At 33.9% G+C, this 13,960-nt stretch overlaps 1 protein-coding gene across 11 annotated transcripts in view; it reads right to left on the reverse strand.

Moving 5' to 3' along the window:
* The window catches only part of Epha5 (EPH receptor A5), a 323,256-nt gene that overhangs the window by 26,848 nt on the left and 282,448 nt on the right, over positions 1-13,960 (reverse strand). For all 11 annotated transcript variants that reach the window (XM_035453282.1, XM_035453281.1, XM_035453280.1 and 8 more), the window contains 2 exons: positions 5,189-5,250; positions 1,812-2,021 (listed from right to left, as the gene is read on the reverse strand). In XM_035453282.1, coding sequence (XP_035309173.1) covers positions 1,812-2,021; positions 5,189-5,250 — 272 coding nt within the window. The remainder of the gene's footprint in view (positions 1-1,811; positions 2,022-5,188; positions 5,251-13,960) is intronic.

Here is a 13,960-nt window from a genome sequence, read left to right on the forward strand (position 1 = left end):
GGTACTCAGAAAAAATTCATTCACGTTTTACAGTTATTTTCCATGTACTTGCTAATATATATTGAGAGACAGATTTTTGTTATAAATAAAACTATTTCTCACCTTCCTATTTTGTAGAAAACAATAATGAAACAATTAACATATGAGAAAGAGAGACAAATTTCCATGACAAAGGAAACTTTAATGATATATGAGAAAATAAGTTTCATGTCATGATTTGAAATTTGGGAAGGGATAAAATTTAGGCTTAATCTTTTTATACACATAAAATCTGATGCACATGTATCACAATACACCTGGAATGTTTTTGGAAAGTATTTGGAAATAAATACATATAAAACATTGCATCACACAGAGTTGTAATATGCCTATTTTATCTTGCTTCATTTTCATTTGTATTTAGACTCATTTTTACTTTTAACTATGTATATATGTGTGGGAGGGTTCACATGAGGGCAGGTGTCTACAGAGGCTCCTGGATTTCCTGAACTAGAGGTATAGGTTGCTTAAGCTGCCTGGTATATTGTTAGGAACCTATCTCAAGTTTTTACAAGAGCAGTATGTGCTCTAAAGAGTGGAGCCATCTCTTCAGGGCCATGGTGAAATTTTTACTGCTTTGTTTCTTTCTAACAGAATCTTGCTCTGTAGCTCAGGCTGGCCTTGAACTCATTGCTGGTTCCCAGCAATCCAGTTGTCTAAGTATCCTGAGTGTTGGAATTGGAGGAGAATTGTTTTGTTCTTCAACATGTGATTAAATTGTCTTTTCAAAATTGTATTTTATTGATTCTGCTAAAGTTTCATCTCTGAATTTTTATTTTATTTTATTGGGACAATGCGAGTATCACTAACTTCTGAGGCTGACTTACCTGATTAGCTCTCATTACGGACATTTCCTACAAAATGCTTCCATACCTCATTTAGGGAAGGAAGCCTTGAAAATATCAGGGTCTCTGGCTCTTCTGCTGGTGCTGTAGCATAACACAGTGACAAAGGGCCTAGAAAAACCTACTTGTCATGACCTAAGTCATACACCCATCATAGCAGCAATCCTGCTTGAATTTTTGCGCGCACACACACACACACACACACACACACACTGCATTCTTCAGGAACTCAGAATTTCTGTTCTTGGCATTTGTTCTAGTTAGAGTAGCTATTGCTGTGATAAAACACCATGACTATAACAACTTGGGAGGGGAAAGGGTTTATTCAGTTTGTGCTTCCATATCACTGTGCATCATGGAAGGAAATAAGAACAGGAACACAAAATAGTGAAGGATCCTGGAGACAGGAGGTGATGCAGAGTCGATGGAAGGTTGGGATTTACTGGCCAGTTCCTGGTGTGTTAGTCAGCCTACTTTCTATAAAACCCAGGACCACCAGCCCAGGCATGGCCCTACAGATAATTGTCTGGGGGGTCCCTCAAGGATCAATAGTTTAAAAAATGCCACACAGCTTGCCTAAAGTCCAATGTTATGTTGGCATTTTCTTAGTTGAGACTCCTTCCACTCCAGTGACGCTAGCTTATGTTAAGTTGACATAAATCTAGCCAGCACAGTATCCTTAAGAAAAAATAAATAAATCACTGAGGGTAAGAAGTTTAATATTTTTGTTATCTAAGTTTAATATTTGAATTTGCTCTCACTAAAAAGGTATAGAATTGAATTTTCTACTTTTTCTCTTTTTCTCTCATGTTTTCTCAGTCTCTTGTCTTTGTTGGAGGGATGCCCTTTTTGCTACTTCTTTTAACATCTTTAAAAATTAAATGCCTCTAGTCTAGTGTGTGAGAAATGCATTCTGTTAGATCTTACCCTTGTGGTGTAGGCTGCCTCAGGATCATCTTCCAGTATCCTAGAAAGTCCAAAGTCAGACACTTTGCACACAAGGTTACTGTTGATTAAGATGTTTCTAGCAGCAAGGTCTCTGTGCACGTAGCCCATGTCAGAAAGGTACTTCATTCCTGCAGCGATGCCTCTCAGCATGCCAACAAGCTGAATCACAGTGAACTGCCCATCGTTTTTCTGCAAAGACAGTGCAACCTTACACTCGTATGATTCACAGGAGGAAAATTTGGAAAAAGCTTTCTTTCATTTTTCAAATTACTATTAGCACCTTTCAAAAAGTGAATGCAATTTCTACTCAAGGATGATGAAAAGCATTAGAAATCACAAACTTAACTGATTATGTTGATCAGGTCAAACCAGGCAAAGACTTTGAAAGACCTTCAAAAATCTCATGCAGCATACAAACACACAAAGGCATGCACACAGGCAAAAACAGGCACTCCAGAAGAGGGTTCCAGTGGAAGAAAAAAGAGGGAGGAGACAGTGCTACTATGAGTAAAAAACTAAAATTATGTAATACTTGAAAACATTAAAGAATAAAATAAAGAATATTTCAATTATCTTCTGAATATAGCTGTTGACCAAAATGTACAGAATTTAAACCACTATGTTGAAACATGTTGGGAAATGATAGCCCCAGCATGTTTTAACATAGTTGTATAACACACATTTTAACATGTCCCAGCATGATTTAATATAGTTGTAAGAAATATATGTTTAAGGCAACAGCATTATATATTTCCTATATGGGGTTGTATGCAATGGGAAATAAATTCAAGAAGAAGAAATGCAAATATACTTAAGCTAACCAAACAGGTTATTGGCAACATCACTTCTTCATAACTTATACTGAAAAAGAGGCTGAAGATGGGTTGTTTATGAAACAATTCATTAGAGTCATGCAATCTTTTGACAAGAAGTTGATATGTAATTCTGTATTATCAATCAGCATGAGGCAGAAATAATTATTAAAGTTGCCATAAAGAAGACACAAAAATTACATGACTATATTTTCTATTCAAGAGACAAACATTTTGGGTCATGACTTAATAATATCTCTAATGGTATGTGTCTCTACAACATCAATAATTACTTAAAAACCTAAATTTTGAGAATTTATGTTTTGTTCATTCGAAATTACCATTCATTGATAAATTAATGTTATGTTATTATATTTTACTTACTTTTTATGTATACCAGGCTGACCTTGAACTCATAGAGATCTATGTGCATCTATTTCCCAAGTGATACTATTAGTGGTTTGTCCCAACACACTCAGTTGTGCTCAGTGTACATTTTGTGTTCTTACAGTGATAAAGATTGGATGCCACTGATGATTTTAAACTAATTTCTTTTTTTCTAATAATGCAAGTAATAAGTCCATATTTAAAATTTATAAAATAGTATGTAAAGAAGAAAACGTGGGCCATCCATCAGGGCATTGTGTTATATACTAATAATATTTTTCATCACTACTTTTCTTTTTTCTATATGTTGTTCTTTGACTACTCATGTGTAAACATACCTTCTTTCATCTGCACTCTGCTTAATAGTTCTAAGTACATGGTATGCATAACTTTGTATGCTGTATTGTACCCCACGTTACAGACTAATAAAAGCAGCATGTGTGTAATTTAAAATAATTACGTTTTGTTGCCTTCTCATGTATTGTAGCTTCTTTACTGTCAGACATCAGAAAAATTTGCCCATTTCTCCAACCTAGTGCCAAGCTTGGCTAACACTGAGTATACTTTGAGGTAATTTAAAAGTAGCTATCTAAATAGACATATTGGTATAAACATGAAATGGCCCGAGGAAACACAGGAGTTTTTGCAGCGTGGATGAGAGCAGGGATAATTACTGAGCACTGGATGGGAAAATATCAACAGTTCTTGGAAGTCTGTTGCTTTTGCCAAAGACATTAAATGTAATAAAGTTAAATGAACTCATAAAGCTTAACTAATAGCTTGAATTATTTTGAATAAAGTAAGGATACAACTCTAAAAGACTGGAAACCCTGAAAATGTAGAGTATTAACTGGCAATAGGCTGGTACATTGGTACAGGTTAGAGAATAAATAAAATCTTTACATTGCACTGGAGTACTTTGACAGTCCCTTAACAGGACCCTTTAAAAGTTGTCATCCATTTCATAACAGTACCTTTCCTCATCAGAAACAATACTCACTATAATGAATTTATAACTGCCAGACTGTCAGTTATTCATGTATTAAAATGTTACATTATTTTACACAAACTCTTTACAAGTGAAGAAAGTTGTCAATGTTTAAAACTGGAGGTGTGCATAGATCTCATTTAGTGCTAAAACCAAGGACACCTGATAATTCTAAGGTTGATGACTTTTCTGATGACTCCCCTTAGAGAAGTAATGATGCTCATAGACTCCAGATTGATGACTTCACTAATTATCTGCATTGGCATTTTAGATACATTTTCTTTGTCCATTAATATAAACATCAAAAAGATGAGTATATCATCTAATCCAGGACAAGGAGTACAATAATAAAAGGGAAAAAAAGAACATAAGAGGTGGTGGATTAGAAATGGAGCCATGAGATGCTGTTTTTTGACATGGTATGAGAATGGGCACAGCATTAACAAACTCATTATGGGTGTGGTCATCTGCACAGAAGCCATACAATGTGGCATAATTCAATATTCTAACAAGGATGAGGGAGGGTCTCAACAAATCCTCTTCCCTCCTGGAGGCTATTAACGATTTTTGGAAAAGGGAGCCCTGCTCTCTTCAGTGCAGTTGTCTCTGGCACATTGTTCATGATCCAACAAGTGGCTTGCCTCTTCTCCTTATTCAAACTACACTGATTGAACACAGAAGTCAAGCACACACATGAGACTGAAAATTAGGAACAGAACTTGCTGTTAAGAAGAAAATGTCCAGTAGGAACAGAAGGAGGTTAAGGCAAGTTAATGGGGGGTGTGTGGATATGATAAAAAATCATTTACATGTATGAAATCATCAGAGAATAAATAAGAATATTTCATAGTTTTGAGTATTTGCATGACTTCTTCTCCTCTTACTTTTTTATTTTATCCCTTTATTTATTTTTTAAATTTATCTCTATTTTCATTTCATTTGAAGTCATCATTTACGTAAATAAAATTACAGGGCCATGTAATTTAATTTGTATAAATTTCCTGGGAAAATATACCTTTCAAATATCAGTTTATTGTGGAGGATTATGGTGCTGACTAATTTACTCTGAATGTATTTAAAACTTTACCATTAAAGTTGCTCAATTTTAATCTTAGTCCATTGGCAAAACACATGTGGCAATAAATAGATAAAATAAAGCCAAATCTTACCTTTAAAAATGTGTCCAAGGAGCCATTCTCCATATACTCTGTCACTATCATCACAGGTTTACCTGGAAGAAATGGAATGGTATAAAATGGTTATACCATTTTACCATATTAATTCTCATAAACTATGTTTTGATCAGATTTTTCCCATACCTTCAATAAGTCCCAAATACTCCCACCTCCTGCCACACTCAGTTTTATGTTCCTTCTCTCTCTTCCAAACAACAACAAAAACCCACAAAATTCTTATCAAGGAGATATAATGCAGACATTTAAGCAGTGTCAATATGAATGTGTGTAAGGTTGTGGTAGTGTGCATGTGCACATATTATTCAATTCAGCAGTGCATAAATTATTTTATTTTCTTAGTATAAAAGTATTGTGTGTTGCAACCGGAGGCATGTGTATACACACACACACACACACACACACACACACACACACACACACACACACATACACACACATATCTATATGCATGTGTATGTGCGTGTGTGAAGCAATGCATGGATTCATGTTTGTGGCCTAGAAATAAGAATATCCATATAAAATGACTATAATCCTCTCTCTTATTCAGGCAGGATCTTCTTAGTTTGGTTACTGTTGGTGTTATAAACAATTAATAAAAACCAATTTGGGAAAGAAAGACTTTATTTGGCTTCTTACATCTTGATTATATTTCAACATGTATGGAATCCAGGATAAGAAGTCAGGCAGGGTCAGAGATGGGAACTCTAGAAGACAGGTGCTTACTGGCTTGATCCTGGGTTCACATTCAGTTACCTTTCTTATGCCTCCCAAGACCACTGCCAAGGAGTGACACCATTCACAGTCTTCTCTCTCACATCAATAATCAAGAATGAAAAAGATACACAGATATGCCTACATGCCAAGAAGATTGAGACATTTCTTCAGTTGGAATTTCTTGCTCCCAAGTGACTCATGTTTGCATCAGGTTGAGAAACACTAAACAGCCTTAGGGTCTTTAACTGAAACCAAAGCTTGATGTGCATGGCCAAGATGAATTGTCAGGAGACTCCTAAGATCTGCCATTCCCCAACACTGACATTACAAGCCATTGGCATCAAATTCCACATTTAATTTGGATGCTGGAGACTTGAACTCAGTTACTTATTGTTGTACATCATGTACTCACACTCACTGAACCATCCCCCCTCCCCAACACCAAGACATAATTTATTGAGGTGACGATGGTTTTACTCTACCTAGAGAGTATTGAATTAATGCTAAATAGTGAAAGTGATAAATTACTTTTAAGACAAGTACATACGTTTGCCAAAATCAAAACTGACTTATGTGAGAAAAGAGTTTAATAATTAATTATATTTCATAACAGATAATTATACAATAACATTCATCAAAACAACTAGAACATACTTGTTTATCTGGCAATTCTGAAAATCTGATCTTGTCTAATTGTCCTATTTATTATAATTTTGATATATACTGTTTTTCTGATTTTACATATTTTTTTCTAAGACTTCTTTTCTTTCTTTTTTCTACCACACTTTTCATGTTTATCAAACTGCTTTCCCCAATAGCCTCTTCTAATTATCTCAGGTATGTGAAGGTTGTATTAAAAGTTAACACTTCTGGTCATATCCTTTTGAGCCTGCTTCACAAAAGTAGAAGGGAAGTTCTCCAGTCTGACTTGGAAGACAAGCTGTTAGGCTGATAGCTTTTGTTATCACTTGAATGTTTAAATTCAGCTCTCAAATAGACTAGATTAAGGAATTTCTAGATATCTGGAAATGTAGTGTTTTGGCTTCATCACTCAAGAGTATTTCAGAGATGGGTTCATGACTACTATCAATGTGTCAGCTCTGAGTTTGTGCTACTACCAACAGAACAGACAAAAAATGATAAATGTCCTTTCCTATAAGGGCTTAGTCTAACATTCATGCTGTTTGGCAATTGGATATCCAGATCTAATACTACCAGCACCTTCTCCAGTTCATGATCAGGTAACTGGGACAGATACTCTAGCTTCTTTTCTAATAGGGAGACCTCTGATATAAAGGTCACTATGCTACCACTATGAGCTTATGTGTCATGAGACTACACAAGAGCCAAAATCATGAGTTATATTTTGTAAATGCGCTGCTGGTATTATTTGGCAGTTGGAGAAATTTGCATAATATCACTAAGATATGAGCTTGGACAAGTCAATTATCTTCTATAACTGATTTTAACCTGTTAACAGTGAAATTAATCATGGCATCTATCCCACAGAATTGTGAGTTTCTACCAAGTCTACATCATCCAAGAAGTTTGAGTAGTTATTAACACTTCGTATTTTGCTACATGATTTGCTTAGTATTATTTTATACATTTGATAAACTCTTTATTTCCCAATCAGTGTTCTTGCTAGATGCAAGGGATCTCACATAATAAACCCTATTGTATCCCCAGAAAATTGTGGCATTTCTCACATGAAATGACTATACAAAAATGCCAGTAAAAAATAACAAATATCCTTTTTATGATGAGAATATAACTAAAACATTGCTATCACTTTTAAAATTCCACAATAATCTCATGTTTTTTTAAATACATGCCATTTTACTCTACAATGAAAGTATGTTGGGTAAAATTAAGCATTAATTTAAACTATTTTGAGTTAAGAAAAAGACCTCTGACTATAAAATTACTAACATTAATATCAATTATTCATATATTATATTTTTATATTATTAGAAGTGGGTTTTATAAAACTAAGAACAACATTGTCATTAACTTAATGACATTCTCAATATGTGTCTGTTACTTAAGGACTATTGAGTTCAGGACACAGAACTAGAACTTGCATATTTAAACACACCATGCTACACAAGAGTACAAAGTTAGCTACAGAACATCTGACAGTCCCAGATGAAAAATAATGTAGACAGAAGAGAATTCTTCATTTAATATAATTTGAAACTCACTAGTTAGCATCATAAAATAGGAAATTTAATTCCTCACTCAAGATGATTATGCTCTCATGAAGAACATTAGTGGCAATTTTCTTTTAATTGAGTGTTACTGAGTATTACAAATGTAAGAGTATTTTCCTCATCCTTTAAAATATTTAACATTTTCTTTTTTAAGAAAGTTGATTTGACTTCCTTGCCTAACGTATAATGAGAGGTGACTAACATTTAGGAGTGGGTACATGATATACCCAGGAAACTTGTCAAGAAGAATTCATCAAGTTCAAACATGGACAAAGCCTTCTTTTCCATGTTTAAATCAAGAAATTTCAAGAAAGAAAGCATTATTGTTTAACAATTAGATTTCCACATCATAATAGTAAATACTTGTGAAACAAAATGCTAATGTTGGCCATGATGTGGGTAAAGAGAAACTTTAAACACAGCCTGTAGGAACATAAACTTAAAGCCATTGTCGAAATCAGAATGGCATTTCCTCAAGAAACAATTGAACAACTAAATAAACCAGTTCTATGATCTGATTTGAAGGACCCCAAGTCATACTAAAGAAACACTTTCACATTAGTTGTTGTGCTGTACCGTTTATAAGATTAGGAAAGAGAGACAGTCTTAATGTCTATCGAGAGATTGATGCACAAAAAATATACATGGTATCCAGAATGCTATTTTCTTCAGCTATGGACAAAAATGAAATTGTCACACATGCAGAAAAAAAATGGGCAGAACTAGAAATCATTGTTAAATGAAATAAAATAAGCCAGACTCACAAAGAGATATTAGTATGACTTCTCTCATACAGGGAATTTAGACTTAAAATTTCTGTGTTTGTGTGTGTGTGTGTGTGTGTGTGTGTGTGTGTGTGTGTGTGTGTGTGTGTGTGTGTGTGTGTTGTCAATAAGGAGAAAAGGGACTATGAAAGGGGAAGAATAGCAAGGGGACTGTGAGAGGTGAAGAAGTGACTGATGGTAATTGAGGGAGCAGAAAGGTGAAAAAAATGGGAAATGGTCATCTCTGGGACATGAAAAAAGAGGAGAGGCCAGTAGAGGAAAGAGAAAGTCAGTGAAAGGATGGCAGTGGGTAACAGAGCTGGGTAAAAACAAAAATAAATAAAAAAACTTTGGATTTTCAGTGGTTTTGTCAGAATAACATGAAGAAAGTTTCATAACTACTTGTGATTTTTGTTCATAAATAGAGAACTGCTTCTAATTTGAAGGTTATTTATTGATAGTGATGGTCCTTTTTAATGGAAATCAAGTAAATACCAAAATGGGAACAATTCTGGTGGGAGCTCTTTAGTTCTGATTCTGATACCCCGGGGTCCAATTTCAATTTTCATTTTTATGAATCAGTGTGTACCTCTAACACAGCATGGGAGTATTTCTATTATTTATATCTAAATAGAGCTAAAAAATTATTGGCTGAAAGTAATTGTTGATGAAACTACAAAGCCTGTTTTTCTTGAAACAAGCTAAGATTCCAGGAATATTCCTTAAGTAGCATCTTTGCTTTCAACCCACCTAATACATCACTTCCCTTACAGAAATCCATCCAGAGAGCAGTATTATGGTACACAGTTACAAGAACTGAATTCCTACAGATGTCTATGGAAGACAGACTCTGCTTCCCTTCATAGGCAAATATTCATTCATAATTACGAACAGACATCGTGATTATCAAAGAAAAACACTGATCTATATCTGTCCTTAAATTACTTATCCCATGACATTATATCTGTAGAGCTTTCCTCTGCAGAACTTAAAACATATTCTAATTCTTCTCTCCTTATAAGTTATTCCTTCTGTCTACCTGTGTGTATTTTGGACTGACTGTGTATTTTTAATGGTTAAAAAATAGTAGAATATAATGCATGCAATTGTCCCTTAGTATATCCTGAGAATTGTTTCAAGACTCCCATATATACATCTGTTATATAAAACTGCATGATATTTACAAATAGCCTATAAACATCCTGAATAATTCAATGTTTTCTAGATTGTTTACCATATATTATACATTGTAAACGCTATGGAAATAGTTTCATGTTTTAAGGACTGATAGTAAAAGAAATGCCTGTAATTGCTCACTAGACAACCAGCTTCCCTCTGCTAAGCAATTTCCACCTGCAGCAGGTTCAGTTCTTGAATATAAAACCTGCAGGAAGTCAACCAGGCTTACAACTGCCAAAGCAAGGTCTAGAGTGAAGGAAAGAGACAGACATTTTACAAAAAGTATATCATTGTGTGCAAATTTGTGTCTTACACTTTACCCCCAGTTCATAAAACATACAAGATAGAATTTGCATGGTAAAAAGAGCTCTCTAACCAGAGTAGTGACTAACAATTGAAAATACACATTTAGAAAAGAAAAGTGATTCCTTTAAAGGTAAACAGGTGTTTTGTCTATATGATTTTTTCAACATCTATTATCTAATTATAAAAGTCAGATTAATTATGTATGGTAGTGTACATTGGAATGTCAAAAACAAATATGTAATTTGAGAAGTATGATAAGGACCTAAAATGCATTTCTAATTTCCAATGATGATGGAAAAGCAATTATAATGGATGTTTGCAAACAACTACAAGATTTTTTGTTGATAAGAATAAGACACTTGAGGATCCATGTGATTATTTTTTATGCTTGAGTCATTTTAATGCTAATTACATTTAGTTTGGCTTATGCTTTGTCTCAGTTGCTGCTATCCAGCAAAAATGACATGGTAATAATCACCGTGGTTTACTCTAAACATTGTAAATTCAACAAAACTGTACAAGTCATTTTTTATTATCCAGCTGGAAGTAAAGAAAAAGTGTAGATCTGCCAATAATTTTGAAAGCATATTATCAAAAATCCATATAAAAAGAGCTCATAAAGCATGTCAAGACAGGACTTTAATCACAGAGGACACTCTACACTGCTTTCTGTTATTTCCTGAGGATCCACCACAGGCAATCTATGAAAGCAAGGGATTTGTCTTCATTATTGATACTCATAAACTAGCTCTTATTTCTTGATAGAGTAAATGGTTATATATACAAGAAGCTATGTTATTAATTGTTGCTAAAGCTGTATAATGATGATATGACAGTTGGTTCTTCTCCGAACAAGTAAAGGCTCAGAAAGTTTCTTCCTAAATTTAACAAGAGAAAGCCATGTGGGAAGGAACTTTGGAGATATAAGAAATGATCTGTTTCTTTTCAAACTATGATTTTATAACTCCAAAATTATGTCCAGCCCAAATTTCATGTTACACTCTAATGTATGTGCAATTTTTTGTGTGCTAATGTAAACTTGGTAATCAGGACTATGCCATACACATCATGCAAATACTGAATCTCTTCCTTATAGAATCCAACTCATTATTCTCCTTTTATGTTTCTCTTTGTGTCTCTCTTTGTTTTTGTCTTATTCTGTTTGTCTGCTCCCCTGCTGTCACACACACATTCATTCTCTCTCTCTCTCTCTCTCTCTGTCTTTTCTCTCTCTCTTTCTGTCTCTCTATCTCTCTTCAGGTGATATATTATGATATGGATTTGCATTTCCCTTACAAGAGGTATCTGAAGGTTTTAGCTTAAGAAGTATAAATATAAGAATTTAAACAGAATTTGCTTTGATGATGGGCTAGGAGAAGAAGGAAGTATGGTTTGTAACTCAGTTTTCAGTTACGCAGAAATTATCTAGGGAAGTTAAAGGCATCCTTTTTACTGTATTTTGTTAGTGATAATGTGTTATAGCCTTTAAGTTTTCTTATTTTAGAATTCAGCATCTAGTACATAATTTATAATACAAAATGAATTTGTTTCTTTATAGTATGATTTTTTGATTATTTTATTTTGTTTTACTCTGCTTTGGCAACAGAGTGGGTCTCATTCTGTATTCTGGCTAAATTAGAACTTGCTGCCTCACAGGCTGACCTCAGATTTATGATTGTTCTTGTCTCAGTTTTCTAAATCCTTGAATTCAAGGTGAGAGCCAGCATGCATGATTTCTGTGGTGACTATGTGTGTGCTAAAATCTAATACACATCTTTTAAAAAGGAAGAATAATGTTTTCCTCATCATGCAATCTTATTACCCATATGGCAGTGTTATTTGAAGAAAACTCAGGGAAATGTGGTTGTAGCTCTTGCTTCTCACAGTGTAGACCATGGTAAGTAGCAGAGGCACAGCCTATAATCTTGTTAGAAATGGAAAATAAGTGTCCCCGGTGAAGGCAGTAGAAATAGATCTTGCAGTTGAAGAATAACCCAGGAGGCAAGTTCAGTTCTGAGAAACATCAAACAAGGCTATATCACAAATGCTGCAGTTAAATCTGGAGTTATTTTACTTGTGTTTATACTATCTGCTTTTATGAAGCCATTAGTTCATCAATAAACACATGACACCACTTCAGGCTATCAGGGATCCTTTCATTAGAGGCACCATAATTCAATAGAAAACAAATGTCAGAGAGGCTTTTTTAGAAACTATTTTTGAGTGCTAAAGGACTAAATATAAGCCTCTGACTATGGTTATATATCTATAGTTTATTTTATTGTTCCACAGTATTTGGGTTGTATTCCATTTTTTTTTTTTGTACTCACACTTAATATTTTGAAAACGATTTATTTTAACCTTGAGGTTAAACTAAGGATAACACATGTAGATCCCTCAAGTATTAGTTATCAATGCCAATGAAAAAATAAGATCATTTGCCTGAAATGAAGGGATAATTCTTACTGATAGAGGAAACAAATAGAACAAAATTACCAAACAAAAATGAAACAAAACAAAACTATAGAGCTGCTAGTTAGAAAGATGTGTGCACAACATTTTTAATTCTGTACTTTCTTTACTTGCTGGCTAAGATATTATGAAAAATTGTTTGTAAAGTTCTATAATTTTATTTGGGACAAATATTAAATAAACAAAAACCCATGTGCTTCATCTAAGAGGAAATGGTAATATTTCTATATTTACAAATTCAATGTTTCCTAGCAAATCACATTGAAGTGCTTATATTAACAGAAATGACCTCAAAAATAGTCATTTATCAAGCAAAAATGACTTGTTTATCTAGATGTTTCTGAAAATGATATTAATAAATAATGAAGTGAGTTTAGTTCTAATTAAAATCATTACTTTTACTACAGTACATGATTTTAAAACATCTAACAACATTTAATAATAAAACTTATATGAAATACAGTCCTTCATGTCTAACAATGATTTGTGATTTAGATATTGCTGTTACAAATTATTCTATATAAATGGCTGGAACTTTCTTACCTTAAGAAATAATATCTACTAATATTTTAAATCATTATTCTGCATAAAATTCTTCAATGACTATGGGCATCCTAGCAAACAAAACAAGCACCCAATCAATGATGTTGTGTAGCATGCTGGCCAGTGACTCCAGGGAATTTGCCCATATCCTCCACCCCAGTGGTTCGGCTTTTTAAGTGGGTACTGGGAATTGAATTCTGATCCTCATGCAGTATTCCAAGGGCAGTCTCTTACAAACTGGCCAATCTCACAGGTCCCAGAATTTAAAAAAATTACAATGTATTGATTTAATTAGGTTTACATTTTTACAAAAATTGAATTTATTCATTTATCCAAACACTGAACAGTGGCATGACTTGCTAAGGTAATATTTTCCTTTTTATAAGCCAAATAAATGTATAGTTTTCAGACTTCTACATTACAGGAATGTAAACTACAGCAAGATTTCAGTTTTGAGCCCTTTGTGTCCAAGTAAATGACATGTGAGAACCAAATCTGAGCATCAATGGGTGGCTACATTCTCTAGTCATTCACTCCTTGTGTATAAAAAGAAT

This window comes from Cricetulus griseus (assembly GCF_003668045.3).
Source record: "Cricetulus griseus strain 17A/GY chromosome 1 unlocalized genomic scaffold, alternate assembly CriGri-PICRH-1.0 chr1_1, whole genome shotgun sequence".
Taxonomy (NCBI): Eukaryota; Metazoa; Chordata; class Mammalia; order Rodentia; family Cricetidae; genus Cricetulus; species Cricetulus griseus.